Below are 21,976 nucleotides of genomic sequence, written 5' to 3'. Positions count from 1 at the left end.
AACTAAGCCTCTAAAAGGTGTTGAAAGAACTAAGTGTCTTGGCAAAAGTAGTGAATTCACTTTATTTGTTTTTTTTTGATGTATCTACAACAACGAGAAGGACACAGGTGAAAAAAAAACAAAAAACAGATGACATTTATTGTTGATGCAAGATCTCCCACCTTTTTTTTCTCCCAATAAGCAACTTTATCAGCCTCTAAAGAAACTTTATTACAACAAAGAAAACGTACAAATAGGAAACATTTTATTACTACACAAGACATTTAGGAGTAGAAACTAGCCTATCAGGAAATACAAAGCAAACCCAGGAAGCAGTTCTTCACCATGTTTTATCCAGATTGGCATGATACCATGTTGGCCCCTTAGATTATGTTCCCGCTGCTTTTGAAAATAACCTGAACATGGCAATATTCCAACCAAATGTCATGGGATCATTTATATACACAGCAAGAGATGGTCAAAGTTCTTTCAGTTGGATCTTCAAATCAAGGTGGCACCCAATCTAAAAAGGGTTAACAGAATTTAAAAACACAGGATCATTGGAATGGCCTAAATGTTCTGGAAAAACAAACTGCCTCGTAGCGGCTTTGTCGTCAGAGAAAAACATGGCCTGCAGCTCAAATTTAAAGTGGCTTCCTCTCCTCACGTCATCTCCTCCGTCTGCACAGATCCATCGTCCACGTCGGTGCAGGTGAAGGGAGAGGAGGACGCTACTTTAGACTAGCGAGATGGACAAACCCAAGGAACAGTCAAATGTTTCCTCGCCCGCTGTCCCCTCCTTTCAACCCAGAATGAAACAGTATTATACGTCACCATAGAAAGACAGAAATGATCAACAATGTGACAACGTTGATTTTTCGTTGAGTTTCCCTGTTGAGTTTCCCTGAACAGGTTACAGTCAGGAAACAACTTGAAAAAAAAAGGTAGAGCCATAGAGACTAATAGTGGCCAAAATGCCGTTTTAGCATGGGCAGCGCCATTGAGGGCTTCTGCCATACTCAACCGGATGGGGGTTCCTATGGGTTGTAGCCCCAATGGCGCTGCCCATGCGGTCACAGATAAAGAGGCGTCCTCTTCCGTATGGGCAGAGTGGAAAGGTCAAAAGAAGGTCATGAGTAGGGCCATGAGTTTTTCCAGAGCACATGAAATGACAAGGACCACAGGAGGTCGGTGCACCTTAATTGGGGACGGAGGCTTGTGCTAATGGCTGGAGCCCGAATCAGTGAAATGTTACATACAAACATGATTCCACGCTCCAGTCCAGACATTATGAGCCATCCTCCCCTCAGCAGCCTCCACTGACAAGGGCACATAAAACACTCCTAGCCCTAGTTATGGTAAGTAAATATATCTCACATTTTAAAAACGAAACAGTTTCACGGTTCGTTTTCCAATAATTATCCTCTTCCAACAATAAACACTTTGCACTGGTGGAAACTAGGGCGCGTTCCAAATGGCACCCAATTTCCCTATGTAGTGCACTACTTTTGGCTTCAGTAGTGCACTATATAGGGGAATTGGGTGCATTTCCGATTTGCCTTTAGTGAATATGGTTCAGAGTTGAATCTATACAGCAGTATCTCAAACTACACCAGAAGCCTTTTCCCCCCTTAACCCTCTCCATATTATTAAGAACCTGTGATTTAACATCTTTTCTCAATTCAAATACAGAAAAATCCTTAATAGAAAACAATCATTTTCTTTTCATCTATCGTTACGAGAGACAGGAGATTTCCCTAACAGCTTGACCTGGCCAGGAAATATTCAGGACTCTAACGTTAGATGTAGTTCTTAACTACATAATGATCCAATATAGAGGGTTGCTCCTGGCCCTAGTTGTGTCTGAGTTGAACAGTGAGGTACTGTAAAAACACAGTCTCTTTTCAAACCAAGTTGCTCTGAATCAACTCATTTCGCAGGTCATTGGTTGTGACGGAAATATCAAAACATGTCATGATATCAAAATTCACTTTACAGTATTTACAAAACAAACCAAAGACAGATGGAGACGGCACAAAAGGAGAGAGAGGTGGTTGGGGAGGGGGAGGGTGTAGGTAGGCCGATTGGTTGGTTGTGTGTGAGAGTAAGGACAAACGTTGTCCTCTTGAGGGGGGGGGTCTTGCCAGTTACCATGGCAATTGCCACACCACCTCCTGATTGGCTCAGCTCTGTTTAAGCATTCAAGCAGAATAATTTCACAGAAGGTCAGAAGAACTGCCCTCTGGGTAAAAGAAAATAAATAAAAAACAAAAACCAGACACCTCCAAGATGTCTTCCTCTAGGTGGATGCTGATTGGTGCCGAGTGATTTCGGAGTGTGCAGATTGAGAGACTTATTGTCAACCTGTTCTAAGGAAGATTAAACAAATAAATACAACTGTGCATCCTCTGCATGTTCAGGGTCACTTAGTCTACTACAGAGAAAACGCCTTCTCGGGGGGGATGGAGAGGGACATTACAATTTAAAGTACCATGATGGACCAAGGTGCTGTTCTCTGACTGGGCAGTAGATTGTGTATATCCTGTGGGTTTTCCTTAAGGAGACTAGTGAAGGTTCACCGTCCTGTGAAGTTACTAACGAAGAGGTCATCAGTGGATGCATGCCATTTCAACAACAAAAAACCTCCAGAAATTAAATCCTACATTTTAAAATAAACAGAATCATAATATTATTAAATCATAACAATAAAATATTATAAAATAGCAATAATACATTACATACAGAGTAATGTAAAACATCACAACACTTGTGTTTTTAATGTATACACAGAGTGAAGGAGGGGGGAGGGGGGCTAGACGACACTTCCATGTCTACGTCTCAAATGACACCCTATTCCTCTAAAGTAGTGCACTACATAGGGAAAAGGGGATCATTCGAGATTCATCCCTGTATCCATTAGAAACACAATCAAATCCATTAGAAACAAATAAAAACATCAAAATAAAAGTGAATGCCAATGTAAATGTTTGTCAAGCTTCCAGACAGCTACTGACAGAACCCTACCATGCTGTGTCCCGAAGGGTGTCCATGTTACCCAGTCTCTCCATCATCCCCTCTCTCATTGTCCAGACCCTGACAAGAAGTCAGAGAGGCAGGGGGCAGGGTTAGAGAGTAGGGACTTCCTGTGTCTCTGTTTCCTGTCTAGGCCACAGACAGCGTCGGGAAGCTCCTCCTTCACTAGAGGCCCAGCATGCCCCAGGGCTGTCCTAGAAGCCTGGGTAGCGGCGAGAGTTCGAGGGGGTGGAGGTGAGGTGGGAAAGGCAGAATGAGTCCGATCCAAGGTGAGGGGTTGGAAAATCCAGGTGGAAAGGTACAAAAACAACCAAAAGAAAATACAAAAATAAAGAAATTAAAATTACACACTCATCGTCATGTTGGGTGAATACTGTGAAGAGAGAGGGGGGGGGGAGTGGTAGACATGAGTGAAAAATGTAAATGCTACAACATTACATACCAGGTCACCCACCCTGGTTCTTGAGGGGTCAAGGTATAAGGGTCAGGGGGTCATTGGCCAGCAGTACTCACACTTTCACTTTGGAATGGGTTGAGGAAGTTTCCACCCATCTCTCCATCGTCCCGCGGCGTCCCGGGGGGGTTGCTCATACCCCCCATGTTGTTAGGAGAGTTCTGGATAGATAGAGAGTAAGATAACTCTATTAATATGTTGTACCACAAGTTATTTGACCAGCAGCTCCAAGACATGTCCCTCTGTCTGTTTGAGAGATTGAAGTCAAATGTTGTAGAAAAGGGGATTTATATTCACCTTTGGCAACCCGTCCATGTCCCCAGAGCCTGAGAGACCATGAGAGAAAGATGAGATTCAAAACAGTTCATCCACTGAACATTGTCACCCTTACGACTGCATTGATAACAGGTTTCATAACCCTGTCACCCACCTAGTGAGCCGTTCATGTGGTGAGGTTCCATGGCTCCCATAGCTCCCATCGGTCCATCAGGCCCCGGGCCCATAGGGAACTGGGAGAGAACACAAAGATGTCTCAGTGAAACTGGACCTTCGGACAGGTTTTATTGCTCTAGCTAATCAGCAGGGGGATAAAGTCATACTGTGTCATACTGTATCGTGGTGTCACGCTGCGTGACATCACGCGGTGGAATACGACATGTAATGTGACTCACGTTGGGTCTGTTTCCTCCAGGTCCTATAGGGTTCATCATAGTGTAGATGTTTTCACTGGAGTTGTTGGAGTCTGGGGGAGATGAACACAATAGCACAACATTAGTCCACAGAGAGAGGCAACACACAGTGTAAATATAGTACTGGTGCTGGGGAGACATATTTAAGAGACACACCACCTGGGCTGGGCATGATGGGAGTTCCGGGCGGCCCCCCTCCTCCTGGAGGACCCTGGGAAACAGTTCAAAGGGGTCAATAAGAACAGTGCACACAATGTCCCCCATTTCTACAGCTAAGGAACAGTTTTATAACTGACAAGTTATTGAAAACACTGAGGGTTGGCTACTCACCACATAGTGGCCGGGAGATGAGGAGGAGTATTGTATCTGTGATGAGAAAAGGGAAACTAGAGGTTAGGGGGGGGGGGGGGTCATAGTTACTACTGGGAGAGATTCTCAACTAACCAGCAGTTCTTTCCTCCAGCAACAAGAGGGCAGTATAGTACATTTTCAAGCCATCTTAAATAATAATCATTGTAATGAATAATCTAATCTATGGCAAATTGAGCGAGGAAACAACTTACTGAGTTCGCATTGGGACCAGGCCACGGTCCTCTACCACCAGGTCCCCTGAGAGACAGAGACAGACTTTAAGTATAGGGAAACACTGCCATAAACCAAGAAAACAACAGTTCAACATTCATGATGTCGGGGCCTTCGATATTCAACCATGAGGCTGGTGCTATGGGATAGACTGTATTTCTCCCTATGGAGGGAACACTTACATGTTCATCCCAGGCATAGGACCACCCATGGAGTTAGGAGGGGGTCTCATACCCCCGTAGTTCTACATAGAGAGAAGAGATACACAGTGTCAAAACTAGAGTGTGTGTGTGTGTGTGTGTGTGTGTGTGTGTGTGTGTGTGTGTGTGCACGCTTACACTTACCTGTGGACCCATGGGCCCCATTCCTCGTGGAGCGTTCATTCTCATTGGCCCGCCCATATTAGGATGTCCTATAGGAGAAAAGATGACAAGAACACCGTCTTAACACCAACACACACTGGTAGTTAAAGACACTGATGGTTTAATATGGATAATTCGATTCACTTAGCAAACACTTTTATCCAATGAGACGGTCACCTCCACACCTAATCCACATATGGTCAGTCTGAACCTGGAAGGCAGGGTTAATGGCAGGCAACAGACTAAACTCTCCTCTAACCTCATTAACTGGGACCCCTGTTGGGTTAAACAGTACTCTATAATCTGAACCTGTAATCTCAAGCCAAAACTCAGAGACCCACACTATCCTATCTTCCACCCAGATGACCCCTAGATCTGTAAGGTCCTGGGGGCACCGGCGTTCTCAGAGGAACGTCACTTGAAAAACTGCAAGCTTACATAAACACAAGCATGAATAATGTGTACACACACACACACACACACACACACACACACACACACACACACACACACACACACACACACACCTTGTGGTCTGGTGGGGTCCATGCTGTTTGGCAGGAGAGGCTGAGAACCAGGGATTCCCCCGGGAGGCTGAGGGAAACAGATGGACGAGAGAAAGGGCAATCGTGAGTATGGACCACCAGCACCTACCTGAAAGTAAAGGTTCAGCTGTATAGGTGAGCATGTGGTCCATACCTGATTTGGCATTCGGAGAGAGGGGCGGGGTCCACCTGGAAACCGTGGCGACATGAAAGGCTGAGAGAGAGAGAGAGAGAGTTTGTCATTCCCACTGAAAAGGAGTTGAGCAGACAGGTGGACAGAGTGTGAATGGAGGATGTGGAAGGGGGTGAGAACACAGAAAACAATGAGCCGGATAATTAACTAGATATTTTACAGAGGAAGCTTGTCTTCAAGGATGCAGGCGTCGCTCTCATCCCTTAGCCTTACATGTAGTGGTACATGTAGAGCAGTGTGTGTTCTGTCTGTCCCGTGCACATGTGCACTCAGTGTGTCGGTCCACAGTGGCTCCTCTTTTGTTTTATTGATGAGGGGTTGGTGGAGTGTGGCTGTGTGGAGGCTAAAGCTTCAACCCCCCCAGAACAGCTCCAGAGGAGAGTCAATTATTTATGTGTGTTTGTTACCTGTCCGTGTGGTCCCATGCCGTGGGGGGGCTGTGCGTGAGGAGACTGCTGGGAGCCTGGCGGACCCTGAGAGAAGAGTAGAGTGACATCAGAGAGAGGAGCTAACAACTACAGCTGCAGGAGCAAGCCAATCAGGGATGTGGAAGAGAAGCTAGGCAGTAGCCAATCAGAACACAGAGTGGGAGAGGAGGGCATTTTTCCTAATCCATGCTAAGAGGGTGTCTTCACCACTAGAGGGCAATGTTGACAACTATAAAACACAGCTCAGAACAACAGTGGATCAGAGGAGCCTACAGCATGTTTGGTCACCGTCCATCCCACACTGTTCAACATCAGGACATGCAACTAGACTGAGGAACTGCTTGAATGTGCATGAATGACTTCAGGTTTGTTTTGTGAATTGTGTGGGTCTTCAATTTTTTATTTGCGAACAAACAAGCACACACATGATAATAGCAACACAGGCAAAATTGCAGCAAGCAGCTCTTGCTAATGATAAGGCCACTTGTACAAAAAGGACAACACAAGCACAGACACCCCCCTCCCTCACTTGTGTTATAAATAGCACTTCTGTGCCTCTCCTCTTTTCTCGCTCCCTCACTATTCTCTTGCCATCTCCCACTTTCACCGACTTCCTCCCTCCCATTCTTTCATTTCAGCTCTCTCCAGTTCGCTATTCCACTCTCGACAGACAATGAAGTGGAAGCCACAGAAACAAACACATTGAGGCCCATCTCTCTCCGTTCCACCTTATCATCGCCGCTGCCAAATGCCAGGGCTGTCCATCACGCTGTCTGGCTTTTGTGTGTGTGTGTGTGTGTGTAATCTATATATGAGAGGAGAGAGGGATTATTGGAGGTGGAGAGAAAGAGGGGGGTGGAGAGAAAGAGAGGGAGGTGAAAAAGAAGTGTGAGGAGATCTAGGAAGAGAGGGAATAAAGTAATGGATGATGAAGATGACTGGTGTTTTACCATGCGTAAAGTGGTGGCGAGGGAGGTAGCAGAAGAGATGGATGAATAGAGGTGTATTACCTGGAAGAATCCAGGCGGCATGGGTCCTCCTGGCATACCATCATTAGGAGGCATATTCCCCATCACAGGACTGGGGGCAGCTGCCGCACTCTGCAACACACACACACACACACACAAGTTAAAAGATGAAGCACAGAGTCACACACCATCCACACGTTAAAAGATGAAGCACAGAGTCACACAGACACACACCATCCACACGTTAAAAGATGAAACAGAGTCACACACCAGTCCTAAACCCTGCCCTTTCCACTTTATGTTAAACTGACACACACCTTGTCTTTATACATTTATGCTAATTCTGCCCATGAACAGGCCACCGAGTCCCTGGGGACAACATAGGGTCTTCCCTCCATCTTGCTCTCTTTCCCCGGGTCATTCTCCTTAACCCTCTCCAAACATCTGCACTCCTCCTCTCCACCCCACGGCCCTGATCCCCCCCCCGCCCACAGCCCTCGCCCCCCCCCGGCCCTCACCTAACCTCCCCCGGCCCTCCCCTAACCTCCCTTCCCCTAACCTCCCTTCCCCTAACCTCCCTTCCCCTAACCTCCCATCGCTCTCACTTCCTTTTGCTCACTCCCCCTCTCTCATCTCTTGCAGTAGCTAGTCGAAGCTGTTGCTATGGAGACTGGTCCTTTGCTCCCCGTGCCTCTAGCATCCCCCTCTCAGAGAGAGGGGGAGAAGAGGGAGGTAGGAGAAAGAGACCGAGAGAGCGACAGAGTGACGGGTTTTCAGTAACAACCTCCAGCCAGGTCCTAACCACTTGTGTGGATATGAAATAATTGGATAGATATAGGCAATATGGTGAAACCTCCACCTATCATACCAGAGGGCAAGGTTCGTATAGAAATACCATTAACCAGGCTACTGGCATCATGCTTGACATATCGACAAAACACAGACAAATCCTAAATCCTACACATCAATGACAAATAACTGTACATCAATAAAGCTACATGGTGGACTATAACTCTCCCACACAAACATAAATAAATGTCAACACAGTGACAGGAAGCACCACAGGGGAAGGTTAACGTCTGGCTCAGCCTATAGGAATCCACTACCATGAATAATTAATCAACAAATCAAAATTGATGATTTGATTGGGCGATGTGGTACGTGGCTCACCGATACTGAATGGAATTGATCTATCCAGCCCACACACACACAGAGAAAATGGACAGATCAATGGTGCTCAACACATTATTGACCTTTTCAATGGTAAGACAAACAAACACTGGAAGATGGAGAGAGAAAGAAAAGGGGGGAGAGAAAAGTGATAAACCCCCCCTCCCACAAAAAAAGAGATGAGAGTAAAGGGGGCAAAATGAGAGAGGGAAGAAGGCAAAGAGAGTTACAGGAGAACTAAATCATTTGTTTCCTATGGACTTAGAAAACAGCATGTCTGAGGCCACACACACACACAGACACACACACAGACAGACACACACCCCCCCCCCCCTCCCTGCCAGAATGCTCTACATGGATATAGACACACACCTTGTGTGTTTGAGTGACCATCTGGTCCTCGAGACTGGCAAACTGGCACTTCACTCAAACAGTTGCCAGCCACGGCAGACAAAACAGAGCACACAAAGCATGCACACACATGGTTAACCAGCTCTCTCTGGCACCGAGGATGTGAAAGCCCCCCGTGCTCTGGGCCAGATGCCAGGGCTGCAACACACACAGACCCACCCATAAATCCCTGGCTTAACCCCGGCCCAGTGCTGGGCTTACTGGATTAAGACCTCCATTCCATTATCTCCACACACTGACGATTGCCACACACACACACACACACGGGAAGAGGCGGGACGAAGACACACACACACTTGGGCCTGTCACTCACATAATCATGGAAGGCCTTGGCCTCGCTGGAGTGTTCGCAGTTCTCCCGTCTGTCCGGCGCAGCGCAATACAAATCCCAGAATACACTGCAACAGGAAATAGAGGAAGAGTGTTCATGTCAGGGAGCACCTGATGAGCCAATCGAGGCGATAAAGAGGTCAAGCGAACTCCACCAAAGCAATTGAATTGCCATGGAGACGCATGAAGGACCGTGGGGGAAAGATCCCGACTCTTCTCATTGCCGCCCTGCAAAATCAGCCGACATTTAGGCTATTGTTGACATGTGTATTTCACACTATGTTGAGGTAGAAATCTCAATATAATGCTTGTATGGATGTCAATCCCAACACGTGTCCATGTCATCATTACAATTAGAGGTCGGCTGATTAATCGGAATGGCCGATTAATTAGGGCCGATTTCAAGTTTTCCTAACAATCGGAAATCACTATTTTTGGACACAGATTTGACAGATATAGACACATACATATATATTACACACCTTTATTTAACTAGGCAAGTCAGTTAAGAACATTCTTATTTTCAATGACGGCCTAGGAACGGTGGGTTAACTGCCTTGTTCTGTGGCAGAGCGACAGATTTTTAACTTGTCAGCTCGGGGGATTCAATCTCCAACCTTACTAGTTAACTAGTCCAACGCTCAAACCACCTGCCTCTCATTGCACTCCACGAGGAGCCTGCCTGTTACACGAATGCAGAAAGAAGCCAAGGTAAGTTGCTAGCTAGCATTAAACGTATCTTATAAAAAACAATCAATCATAATCACTAGTTAACTACACATGGTTGATGATATTTGTAGTTTATCTAGCTTGTCCTGTGTTGAATACAATCGATGCGGTGTGCATTCGTGAAAAAGGACTGCCGTTGCTCCCACGTGTACCTAACCATAAACATCAATGCCTTTCTTAAAACCTGTTAAGGCTCGGGACAATACTGCCCCCTTTGGATGAATTGTGTGCCCATAGTAAACTGAAAAAAAATATGTCCAAAATTGCTAATATATGCATATAATAATAATAATAATAATTACTGGATAGAAAACACTCTAAAGCTTCTAAAACCGTTTGAATTATGTCTAAGTATAGCAGAACTCACAGGGCAGCCAATCTCCCAAACTAGTTTTGGAAACATGAAAGTTGGGCCAACTTTGACGTCATCGCCCCCACCCTTCCCAACCAGCTATAGATCTGGAAACACTTTCTATGTCTTCCACTAGATATCCTCATTCAGTAGAGTGTTTAATTGTGCAAATCCCAAGAGCTTTGACCCTTTGGGAGGCAAAAGAGTGGGTGTCGCGAGAAAATACATGCGCGTTAGGGCGCGAATTGTACACAGTCATTCCTCTGTTCCAGATTGTCTGAGAAGAATTGCTTTTGTCCAGTTGAATCGCCAATTGTTTTGTACGTTTATAACATCCTAAAGCTTGATTCTGCACTTAGTTTGACCAGTTTAGTCGACATATAATATGTAATTTTGAAGTTTTCATGCGCAACTGTTCGGGACCAGAAGTCATTTTGGATGCATTTCAGCTGAAAGTGTTAGCAGATGCTAATACAAAGACACAACTTGAAACAAAACAATGTATTGGGTAAGTATGACTCCTTCCACTACATTCTGATCGAAGACCATCAAAAGGTAAGGGAATATTTATGTTGTAATTTTGTATTTCTGTTGACTCCAACATAGCGGAGAAATATTGCTTACGTCTGAGCGCCGCCTCAGATTATTGCATAGTGAGCGATTTCTTTAATGTGAAAAATAAATGTGACAAAGCGGTTGCATTAAGAAGCAGTGTATCTTTCTAACTATATGTAGAACATGTATATTTAGTCAAAGTTTATGATGTGTATTTCTGTTATCTGGCGGAGCTGTCTATAATTTCTCCGGACATTTTTGAGGATTTTCTGAACATGGCGTCAATGTAAACGGAGATTTATGGATATAAATTGCATATTATTGAAAAAAAACAATTGTACTGTGTAACATGTCCTATTACTGTCATCTGATGATTTTCAAAAGGTTAGAGAATAATTTTTCTTTTAATCCTGCGTTTGTGATTGCATCTTTTGTTCGACAAAATGGCTGTATATCGTCTGTCTTTGTGGTGGTTTGACATAAATATGTGCTATGTTTTCGCCGTAAAACATTTTAGAAATCTGACTCGCTGGGTAAATGAACAAGGTGCTTATCTTTCATTTGAGCTATTGGACTTGTTAATGTGTGGAGGTTAAATATTTCTAAGAATATTTTTGCATTCTGTGCGCCACCTTTTGAGTTGAGCGGGGGTGGTGGTGCCCTTGGGGAACCTGTACCGTGAACACGTTAAAATCAATACACAAGTATATATTTTTAAACCTGCATATTTAGTTAATATTGCCTGCTAACAAGAATTTATTTTAACTGGGTAAATTGTGTCACTTCTCTTGCAACAGAGTCAGTGTATATTCTCGCTATACACCAAGTCACTTGGCTCTGTCATAACCTCACATGGTCTCTCCTATCATTGCTATGCAGACGACACACAATTAATCTTCTCCTTTCCCCCTTCTGATGACCAGGTGGCGAATCGCATCTCTGCATGTCTGGCAGACATATCAGTGTGGATGACGGATCACCACCTCAAGCTGAACCTCGGCAAGACGGAGCTGCTCTTCCTCCCGGGGAAGGACTGCCCGTTCCATGATCTCGCCATCACGGTTGACAACTCCATTGTGTCCTCCTCCCAGAGCGCTAAGAACCTTGGCGTGATCCTGGACAACACCCTGTCGTTCTCAACCAACATCATGGCGGTGGCCCGTTCCTGTAGGTTCATGCTCTACAACATCCGCAGAGTACGACCCTGCCTCACCCAGGAAGCGGCGCAGGTCCTAATCCAGGCACTTGTCATCTCCCGTCTGGATTACTGCAACTCGCTGTTGGCTGGGCTCCCTGCCTGTGCCATTAAACCCCTACAACTCATCCAGAACGCCGCAGCCCGTCTGGTGTTCAACCTTCCCAAGTTCTCTCACGTCACCCCGCTCCTCCGCTCTCTCCACTGGCTTCCAGTTGAAGCTCGCATCCGCTACAAGACCATGGTGCTTGCCTACGGAGCTGTGAGGGGAACGGCACCGCAGTACCTCCAGGCTCTGATCAGGCCCTACACCCAAGCAAGGGCACTGCGTTCATCCTCCTCTGGCCTGCTCGCCTCCCTACCATTGAGGAAGTACAGTTCCCGCTCAGCCCAGTCAAAACTGTTCGCTGCTCTGGCCCCCCAATGGTGGAACAAACTCCCTCACGACGCCAGGACAGCGGAGTCAATCACCACCTTCCGGAGACACCTGAAACCCCACCTCTTCAAGGAATACCTAGGATAGGATAAGTAATCCTTCTCACCCCCCCCCCCCCCTTAATGACTTAGATGCACTATTGTAAAGTGGCTGTTCCACTGGATGTCAGAAGGTGAATTCACCAATTTGTAAGTCGCTCTGGATAAGAGCGTCTGCTAAATGACTTAAATGTTAAATGTAATGTAAATGTATATGCAGCAGTATGGGCTGCCTGGCTCGTTGCGAACTGTTTGAAGACTATTTCTTCCTAACAAAGACAGCCAAACGGGGGATGATTTAACAAAAGCGCATTTGAGAAAAAAGCACAATCGTTACACGACTGTACCTAACCATAAACATCAATGCCTTTCTTAAAATCAATACACAGAAGTATATATTTTTAAACCTGCATATTTAGCTAAAAGAAATCCAGGTTAGCAGGCAATATTAACCAGGTGAAATTGTGTCACTTCTCTTGCGTTCATTGCACGCAGAGTCAGGGTATATGCAACAGTTTGGGCCACCTGGCTCGTTGCGAACTAATTTGCCAGAATTTTACATAATTATGACATAACATTGAAGGTTGTAAATGTACCAGCAATATTTAGACTTAGGGATGCCACCCATTAGATAAAATACGGAACGGTTCCGTATTTCACTGAAAGAATAAACGTCTTTTCGAGATGATATTAGTTTCTGGATTCGACCATATTAATGACATACGGCTCGTACTTCTGTGTGTCATTATGTTATAATTAAGTCTATGATTTGATAGAGCAGTCTGACTGAGCGATGGTAGGCACCAGCAGGCTAGTAAGCATTCATTCAAACAGCACTTTTGTGCATTTTGCCAGCAGCTCTTCACAATGCTTCAAGCATTGAGCTGTTTATGACTTCAAGCCTATCAACTCCTGAGATTAGGCTGGTGTAACCGATGTTAAATTGCTAGCTAGTTAGCGGGGTGCGCGCTAATAGCGTGTCAATCGGTGCCGTCACTTGCTCTGAGACTTGGAGTGGTTGTTACCCTTGCTCTGCAAGGGACGTAGATTTTGTGGAGCGATGTGTAACGATGCTTCGAGGGTGGCTGTTGTCGATGTGTTCCTGGTTCGAGCCCAGGTAGTGGGGAGGAGAGGGACGGAAACTATACTGCTACACTGGCTATACTAAAGTGCCTATAAGAACATCCAATAGTCAAAGGTTAATGAAATACAAATGGTATACAGGGAAATAGTCCTATAATAACTACATCCTAAAACATCTTACCTTGGAATATTGAAGTATCATGTTAAAAGGAACCACCAGCATTCATATGTTCTCATGTTCTGAGCAAGGAACTTAAACGTTAGCTTTTTTACATGGCACATATTGCACTTTTACTTTCTTCTCCAACACTATTTTTGCATTATTTAAACATGTCATTATTTATTTGAGGCTAAATGGATTTTTATTGATGCATTACATTAAGTTAAAATAAGTGTTCAGTATTGTTGTCATTATTACAAAAAAAAAATTATGTAAATAAATAAATAAATATATATTTTAAGCGGCCGATTAATCGATATCGGCTTTTTATGGTCCTCCAATAAACGGTATCGGAATTAAAATCATATTCGGCCAACCTCTATTACAAATCAATCGCATTATATAGTTAAAAACAACTGACCACCACCAATTTCTGTATGCTAGCTATGCTAACCAGCTTATACAAACGGCAGTTAGCATTTAGCAGTCACTTCTAAAGTTACTTGGAGAAAACAGCTGACATATATCCAAATCGGACTTAAGTAACCACATTGTGGGCCTGTTACAGTCGATAAATGGCAACTTTGTTAGAACGTGTGCCACTGCCTCCTTTACCGCATCCATGTACAGTACATATGTTATTCACCATACTACACTCTCTCTCTCTCACACACACACACACACACACACACACACACACACACACACACACACACACACACACACACACGGAGTGGTGATATTCTGATGGAATACAAACGCGTGAACACAAGAAGATACAAGGGGCCGAGATACTCACCACCACCACGAGTGCAGGAATCCTGGAGGCTCTCCTAACGTAATATTCTTTTCCCATCGTATCTGAAAGAGAGAGAGCAACATGCTGTCTAGTTCTAAACTCAGCAGGGGAGGAGACTGTCAAGGTGGGTGTGTGCCGGTAGAGTATGTGTGAAACTCATTCCACTGAGGGCTGAGCGTCTGCAGGTTCACTCCCTTTGTACTTGATTGATGAATTAAGGTCACTGATGAGTAAAGCACTCCCCTCACCTGGTTGTCTAGGTCTTAATTGAAAGGAAAAACCAAAAACCCACAGACACTTGGCCCTCCGTGGAATGAGTTTGACACCCCTGGCCTAGAGGTTAAGAACACAGTCAGTCTGTCTCAGCCAGTCACCGCTGTCCGTCTTCGCGACCATACTCTCCCTTACGCTCCTTCTTTCCCTACCTCTCAGTCAATGCCCTCAGACAGTCACACCTCGTTCTACCCCTTTGTCAACGCCGCCCTTCCCCTTTGCTCTCCCTCTACCACCATCTAGGCTACCGCTACCTGTCCACATCATGTCCCCCTCTTTTCCTCTCAGTCATTCTCCACCTTTCTCCCTCTAGTCCCTTACTTATTGGGAAGGACCAAAGTTGGCAACCACCAGGCTAGAGGTAGGACGACATCGGACAGAAAGGTGTGCGTCGTACCTCTGACAAGAAGGTCTGTGCAGACTTCTGTGCTCCTACATGCAGCAGGTACTCATATACGTACAGCGCTAACCTGCAACAGAGGAGAACAGGACCTTGAATTAGCAAAACTGTAGAAAAAGCCATAGGAGTTAGCATTAGCAAAGATATGGTTGAGGATTACACAAACCTACTAGAACAACAAGGCTGACTGTGTGTGCACGGCAGGCCGCAGGCATAAGCGGTCGCTTAGGACCCCAGGCCACTAGGTTGTTTTTGGGAACTCAGTTCAGGGCCTCAACTTACTGTTGCGAGTTAGAATAGTAGAATACACAAGGTGCAAGTTCGAAATTTGGTAATGCATCAGCAATTTCTCTTATGTCAGTCACTAAATTACCCACGCCAGCGAACAATCTAAACTTGTAGTAATCATGGCCAAATACCAACCAGGTATGTTCCTAGGGTCCCCAATTGATTTTGTTAGTCTTTCTCACTCAGATATCATTAAAACCCTCTCCAGCTGGAGCATTCTAATTTCGTAAAAGTTAAACAATGGTTTAAAGCCATAATAACACCACCGTCCAATCACCAAATGCATTTCTGTAAACTGCCATTTACACATGACAACTAGTAGATATATTAATGGTTGAGGGCTTTATGGGTGGGAACTTGTTTTTTTTACTTCAATGAAAGGTCACAGAGCAAATCCTCCATTTGCCTCAGTGCCCTGGTAGATGACTGGAAGGAGAGTGGATCGAGTGCCATTTTGACCGCTTCAAAGCGGAAACAACCAGGTGGATCAGATGAGGTAAGAAAGTTGCTTCTCCCTCCGTTTCTGACATTTTTGGGGCCATTTCTTTCTGGCTGGAAAAACAAGTGAGCTAGATTTTCTGTGTACTGTCAAACATAGCTAAGTTTGTCGCTAGTATGGCCTAGTAAAAATCAGCAGGTAAACTAGCAGTTAAGAGCATTGGGCCAGTAACCGAAAGGTCGCTGGTTCGAATCCCTGAGCTGACTACGTGACAAAAAAATATATTTTGATCTGCCCTTGAGCAAGGCAATTAACCCCAACTGCTCCTGTAAGTCGGTCTGGATAAGAGCGTCTGCTAAATGACTCAAATGTCAATTAAACCAGATTGCAAGTGAAGTGAAACTAGTGTGAGCACAGTGGTCAGTGAAATATAATGTGAGCTTGTCAGATCAGGCTGGTTTGGGAGGTTAAGGAAATACAGTATGCTTGATGCATGTCCCCCTGCCCCCACACTTCCCAGCGTTGCTCCCCTTCCTTCCAACACCCCTCACCAGACCACTTCATCCCTTGCCTCACCACTTCATCCCTTCTGCCCCCCCCCCCTCTCCCCTTCTGCCCCCCCCCACTGGCCTTGTCTCCTAGTCCTACCAGACACCGGCTGCATAACAGCCTCCAGGTCCACCGCAGCTACCGAGATAGCCGACTCCTCTGCCCACCAGAGGCCCCCACCTTGGCTCCTCCATAACTCTCCAGTATGTTCCTCACAATTGTATGTTGTCCTTTCCTGTTCCCATATATCCTGCCTACCAGCCTGCCTACATGCTTGAGTCAGAACTCTCATGGCCTTGGAGATGTAAAGGACATGTAAAGACTAAAATAATGTTGGTCTTTTAAATGGTTCCCGTTCTGACTCCTCACGTGATAGGCCTAGGGTTATAATGTAGAGGAAAACATGTAAGTTGTAAAAGCCAATAAATTAGAATTATGTCTATCATATTCTGTCATTCCAAATACATTTCGATGACAATACCCCTGAGATGAACGTTGTATTTAATGTTATGGCTATGATGGTGATAACTTTAACTTTTAGTTTTTTTGTACAGGTTCGAATGAGACAATGCACTCCCTAACGTTATTCTTTCAATAAAGTTGTCTTATTAATATTATATTACTTGTTTAGGTCTTTGCTTATCACGTCAGACAAAATGCTATTTGTAATTTGTTTTGGAGCAGATGTGTTGAATATACTACGCAGATAAGTGTCTGATCAAGGAACATTCCATAGAATTATTTTTAAATACCATTGGTCACTAAAACAACTTGTTCACAGTAAAAGGTATTTATATTCTTATTTCAGATTATCAAACCTTACAAAACAAGAGACTCAATATGCTCTAAGTGTTTTCAATCTTCATTAGAAATTGTTGTAAATTGCAGTTGGGGAGGGGGTCATAGATTTTCATGTAATATACATTTTCACAGGTGTTCTTTCTTGACTGATTGTCATTTGAGGGCAGTTTCTCAACATTCAAAATAGGTATCATGTTTTCATTATACTCATGGGTCATGATCCAGTGGAACAATCCCCTCAGGCTGGAAAGGGTTAACATGGCATACGTCATAAAGTATAGAATTGCTGGAAATTTGCTTCAAAAAGCTACAATATGCAACTTTTTGGGCGACCCGACAAAAGTCATAGAAACGTGAGTTACAGATCTGTCACTCATTGAAAGCCTAAGAAGTAGTATCTCTTCTATGTGCGCTATTTCGATGCTTCCCATTTAAATTGTATTTTTGCATCTTTTACTTTCATTTTTGTACACCAGTTTTCAAACAGCTGAAAATGAAATATTTTTAGTTATGGAAACAATTTCACAGCAGTATAGGTGGTACAATGATTCTCTACACTATACTCACTTGTTTTGTCAAACAGAAATTAGGCGAACTATTAGAATTAAGAGAAATTTCTGCATAGTGCCTCTCTAAAAATGCAAACATTTCACCCCATGGAAAAATGGGTAGAATTGCAGAAAACTGTAAATCTTTTTTTCCCCATACATATTGGACCATGACCTAAATGGTCCGAAAGTGGCTTCTTACACCTGAATACCAAAACATCCAGAAAATTGAGGTGCTCAAAGTTGACCCATTTGACATACCATGAGACTGCCATGTCTTCATCAATATAAAATATAAAACAGTTGAGTTTGATATCATTTTTTTTATTTACAAAAAACAAATTTGCAAATTATTTTATAATTTCATGAAAAACAATATTTTTTATATTCGCATATGTTGTAGTTTAGACCTTTCATCATCTGAGGTGTGTGTTGTGCCTGCCATCAGTGGAGACGCAACAGCTTACGAATACAATAGAAGTAGTTGATTCGGCCCATGTAATTTGAAAATATTTAAATATTATTTTCTCTGTATTTGAGTAACAAAATATATACATGTATTTGAATCCAGGTCTGGTGTGTGTGTACAGTCGTAAGGGCTGTCTCACAGGACAGGACCATAAATAGCTGAGGGGTGTTCCCACCCTGTGATCACAGATAAAACAACTGGTGAGACAGGACAAACACACTGCCAGAGAAGAGTACAAACCCTCTTAAGAGTAGGAGGTAATTGTGAGGTTGCAGCTCTTCAGACAGGCGAGCCTGTGATTTATGAGCCAGGTCGTCAGAGGTAGTGGTTCTAACACACAATTGTCTGTGGCTGCCTGGTGGTGTAGTAAAGTTTACTGTCAGTCTTGGGTCAGTTAAGCCTCTCACACACAGCTGACCAATGCACTGGGCAGTCAATGATTTGAAAAGTCACTTAGCTCTGAGACTGCTGGTTTAGAGTGTGGGTCTCTCAGCACACACTCACAAACTGATCGGCGTTCACAGTGAATAAAGTAACGCTGCCTATACTTTCAATGCATTTTCTCCCAAAATGTGGGGAAATGTAGCCAGGCCACTGGGGTTAACATCCCTTCTCTTATGATATGTGCCATGGGATCTTTAACATCCCATCCGAAACACTGCATTCTACACAGGGAAACGTCCCCAATCACTGCCCTGGGACACTTGTTTTTTTTAGATCACAGGAAAGAGTGCCTCTGCTTAGCTTCAGAGGCAAGCCAGAAGTGGGATGCATGGTGGGTAAACTGCTTTTACCCTCCACTACACCACTGACTTTGGTTAGTGTAGGTCTACCCTCTCACATACACACCATGTCTTCTCCTGACCGTTTACAGAAGGCTATGGTTAACGATCAAACTACTGATCTCCCCCACAAGGGCACTGATGAAATGTTTATGTGTGATGGGAGGCCTGTGTGTGTGTGCGTGGGGTGGGGGGCTATGTGCACCTGGTCTGCTGCATTATTTAAGCTCACGCATTGAGAGGAAGAGAGTTTCTTGAGCTGCAACACTGGGGAGATGTTTAGATGGGAAGGTAGTGTCTCTGCACACACGCACAAAGATCTCCTCCCTCAGTCCCTTTCTCTCTCACACAAACTTCCCTCCTGATGTTCACCACCAGTACACCTGACATCCTGCCTGCGGCTGCAGACAAAACCCCTCTTTAAACATGGATAAGACAGCCCACCAGCAAACGCTCTCCTTCTCACAGACAGGGAAACACAGATATTGCTCCAGCTCAGAGCGACCACACGCACACACCGCTCCGACTCACAGCACAGAGCAACCGCTTCAGTCAGGCACTCAATAATTCAACACAGAAGAGGGAGATGAGGACTTGGAAGAGAGGAAGGGAGAACTGAGCATTGGAGAGGAGGGGAAGAAAGGAGAGGAGACAGAGGAGAGGGAGGGGAGGAGGCAGAAGAATAGAGAGAGGGGAGGAAAATCAACAAAAGTTTGCCTTCTGAGCTAAGCTATGGTCTGCCCAGAGCTCAAGTACTGAGGTTGATTCATAAAATCAATTAGGCTAGATTGTAGATTAACATAATCATATCAAGCACAGCAGCGACATACACAGAAGGAGCAGACAAATGTGTTGACAATTTATTTGCACATCTAAGGGACAGGGCTTAGAACAGCTTTAATCTAAATATGGACTGAAATGTGTGGGGGAAAGTATGGGCAAATAATAAGGCATCGGCTTTGTTGACATTTGGCAAGACAAGGGAAAAAGAGAGCCATCTACAGCTTGTCAGTAAAGCTCAAATAAATCAGTACGAATAGCCTAGTAGTTGTGTTGTTCACAGTGCATACTTATGAGTATCTGGTTCTGAAGGTTATACCATACAAATTTGAAATCTCTTTAGAGAAACCAAATAACACATGTTGTGACAAACATGTTTAGGAAAGAAACATAAATGCAACACAGTAGCACTGGGTGGATACGATAAAGTTACTGTCGTACTAGCAGCCAGTTCAGCGGAACATCATCATGTACGGACAAAACGGCATCCGTAGCTAGCAGACAAAGGGATGGGTAAGCTACCGCTATCTGAGCTAGCACACTACCTCGTTTGTAACTCCAACTATTCGGCTAAATGCTCAGCGTAGTGCCCAATTTTAAATGATAGAAAGCCTCGTTTTATAAAGGACACTTATTTTACTCTTTAATAAGGGCTAAACAAACTGTTTGAACACAGTTATCATACTTGCCGCTAGCTAGCTCCTAGCCTACCTAGCAGTAACTCGCGTATGAAGGTACACATTCATACAATGTAGAGTGAGTTCGAATAGTTCCTTTTTGGAACGTTGGACACTCCTTTGTTACATTGAAACAAAACCGGTTACATTGGTTTCAACTTTGTAAAAGCTATCAGTCAGCTACGTTATTTCAGCATAAACTAATCCCAGGCTTCCTGAAACACACAATCATCTTCACGAATGTATTGTTCCCAATACCCAGAGAAGTAGGGATGCTCTTTTCCACTCAATTCTAAAATGCAACATATTGCAGACAGTTTTAAAACAAAGGATTTTTCCAATGTTGTTTAATATCGCCAATGTCATACATGAAGTTAATACTATACTGTACCGGATGAGAATGAAACTTAGTAGGAATGGATACCTTGGTAGTAAACTAACGTTTGGCTAAGCTAGTAATCAACCCCCAATAACTATTTGCTTGTTAGGGAGGGCTACAAGAATTCACCGATGCAAGAAAATCTGAAAAACAAAAGACCCTAAACAACTACGGAGAGCATATCGTATCCTAATCTGCACCCTTTCTATGACAACAAGCGAGGTGGTGTATGTGAGCGTTGGAGATAACAGTAGATATCCTAGCACTAGTGTCTCTAGCTGGTGTTTGTGACATTGCACTATTCCCACTTACTTTTCTCTTGCTTGGTTATCTGAGGGCACAACAGCACCTTTCCCCTTGGCGTACATCTTTGAAGCTGGTTTCGATACTTTTTATTCAGTCCGGTTCCGACACCTGTCAAAGAAAGCGACCACGTACGATCTCCATAGCTACACAGCAGTAGTGTTCTCTCTCACTGTGCCCCGGTGTATTTTTTTCTAGCAGGCTACATCCATCCTCAACATTGCCGATCCGAACAGGGGCTGCTGCCGTCGCGGGGAGCTTGAAACCGTCTGTTGGTGATCGTTTTTTTTCAGTCGCTGTTCCAGGATTTTACCCACGCTCCCCCTGTTATAGAATGGTGGGGGCTTCTTAAAGGGATAGATCCGTTTTTTTGTTTATTTGCCAAACTAAATTATGATAGACTGGTCAGTGTTCTTCATTCCTGGGCTTGGAGTCCCACATGGATGTGTGCAGGGTTTTGATCACTTACATGCTTCTTTTAACAGTACCCTACTGTGCCCACATGTAACTGTGTGCTCTGTAAGGTATGTTCCGGCCAGGAATGGTATATAACAGCTCTGTGTGTCCTGTTTATATATAGTTCTATGGCTGTGTTTACACAGTAATCCAAATTCTGATAATTTTGCCACTAATTGCTCTTTTTACGAATCACATCAGATCTTTTCACATCAGATCTTTTCCAGAGCTGATCTGTTTGGTGAAAGGACCAATTTAGTGAAGAAAAAAAGATCAGAATTGGGGTGCCTGTCTAAACACAGCCTATGTGTCGTGTGAGGGAATAATTAATCAAATGTGTA

At 44.2% G+C, this 21,976-nt stretch overlaps 1 protein-coding gene across 3 annotated transcripts; it reads right to left on the bottom strand.

Annotated features, from left to right (window-relative positions):
- Positions 1-48: 48 nt before the first annotated feature.
- LOC135543424 (single-stranded DNA-binding protein 3-like) lies at positions 49-21,455 on the bottom strand. Of its 3 annotated transcripts, none has more exons than XM_064970672.1 (18): positions 21,189-21,455; positions 15,162-15,234; positions 14,492-14,553; positions 9,128-9,212; positions 7,276-7,365; positions 6,245-6,310; positions 5,799-5,858; positions 5,627-5,693; positions 5,082-5,149; positions 4,920-4,981; positions 4,719-4,764; positions 4,486-4,521; positions 4,312-4,366; positions 4,138-4,208; positions 3,897-3,975; positions 3,764-3,792; positions 3,526-3,627; positions 49-3,214 (listed from the first exon to the last, which is right to left on the bottom strand). In XM_064970672.1, the coding sequence occupies exons 1-18, from the start codon at positions 21,242-21,244 to the stop codon at positions 3,059-3,061; spliced, it is 1,263 nt and encodes a 420-aa protein (XP_064826744.1). In that variant the 5' UTR covers positions 21,245-21,455; the 3' UTR covers positions 49-3,058. The 3 variants fall into 3 exon arrangements, with proteins under 3 accessions (XP_064826744.1, XP_064826745.1, XP_064826746.1); XM_064970673.1 differs by having other exon boundaries at positions 4,315-4,366; XM_064970674.1 differs by having other exon boundaries at positions 3,108-3,385; positions 21,189-21,454.
- Positions 21,456-21,976: the final 521 nt, after the last annotated feature.

This window comes from Oncorhynchus masou, chromosome 7 (genome assembly GCF_036934945.1).
Source record: "Oncorhynchus masou masou isolate Uvic2021 chromosome 7, UVic_Omas_1.1, whole genome shotgun sequence".
Classification (NCBI taxonomy): domain Eukaryota; kingdom Metazoa; phylum Chordata; class Actinopteri; order Salmoniformes; family Salmonidae; genus Oncorhynchus; species Oncorhynchus masou.
Note: the sequence above shows the minus strand (reverse complement) of the source record. Positions and strands in the feature narration are given on the sequence as shown.

Excerpts from the sequence above, each read along its gene's own strand:
- LOC135543424 (XM_064970672.1), bottom strand. The coding sequence starts at position 21,244 with ATGTACGCCAAGGGGAAAGGTGCTGTTGTGCCCTCAGATAACCAAGCA. Across the intron at positions 4,367-4,485 it reads CATCTCCCGGCCACTATGTG|GGTCCTCCAGGAGGAGGGGG; the intron begins GTGAGTAGCCAA and ends ACTGTTTCCCAG. Across the intron at positions 3,976-4,137 it reads CTGGAGGAAACAGACCCAAC|TTCCCTATGGGCCCGGGGCC; the intron begins GTGAGTCACATT and ends GTTCTCTCCCAG.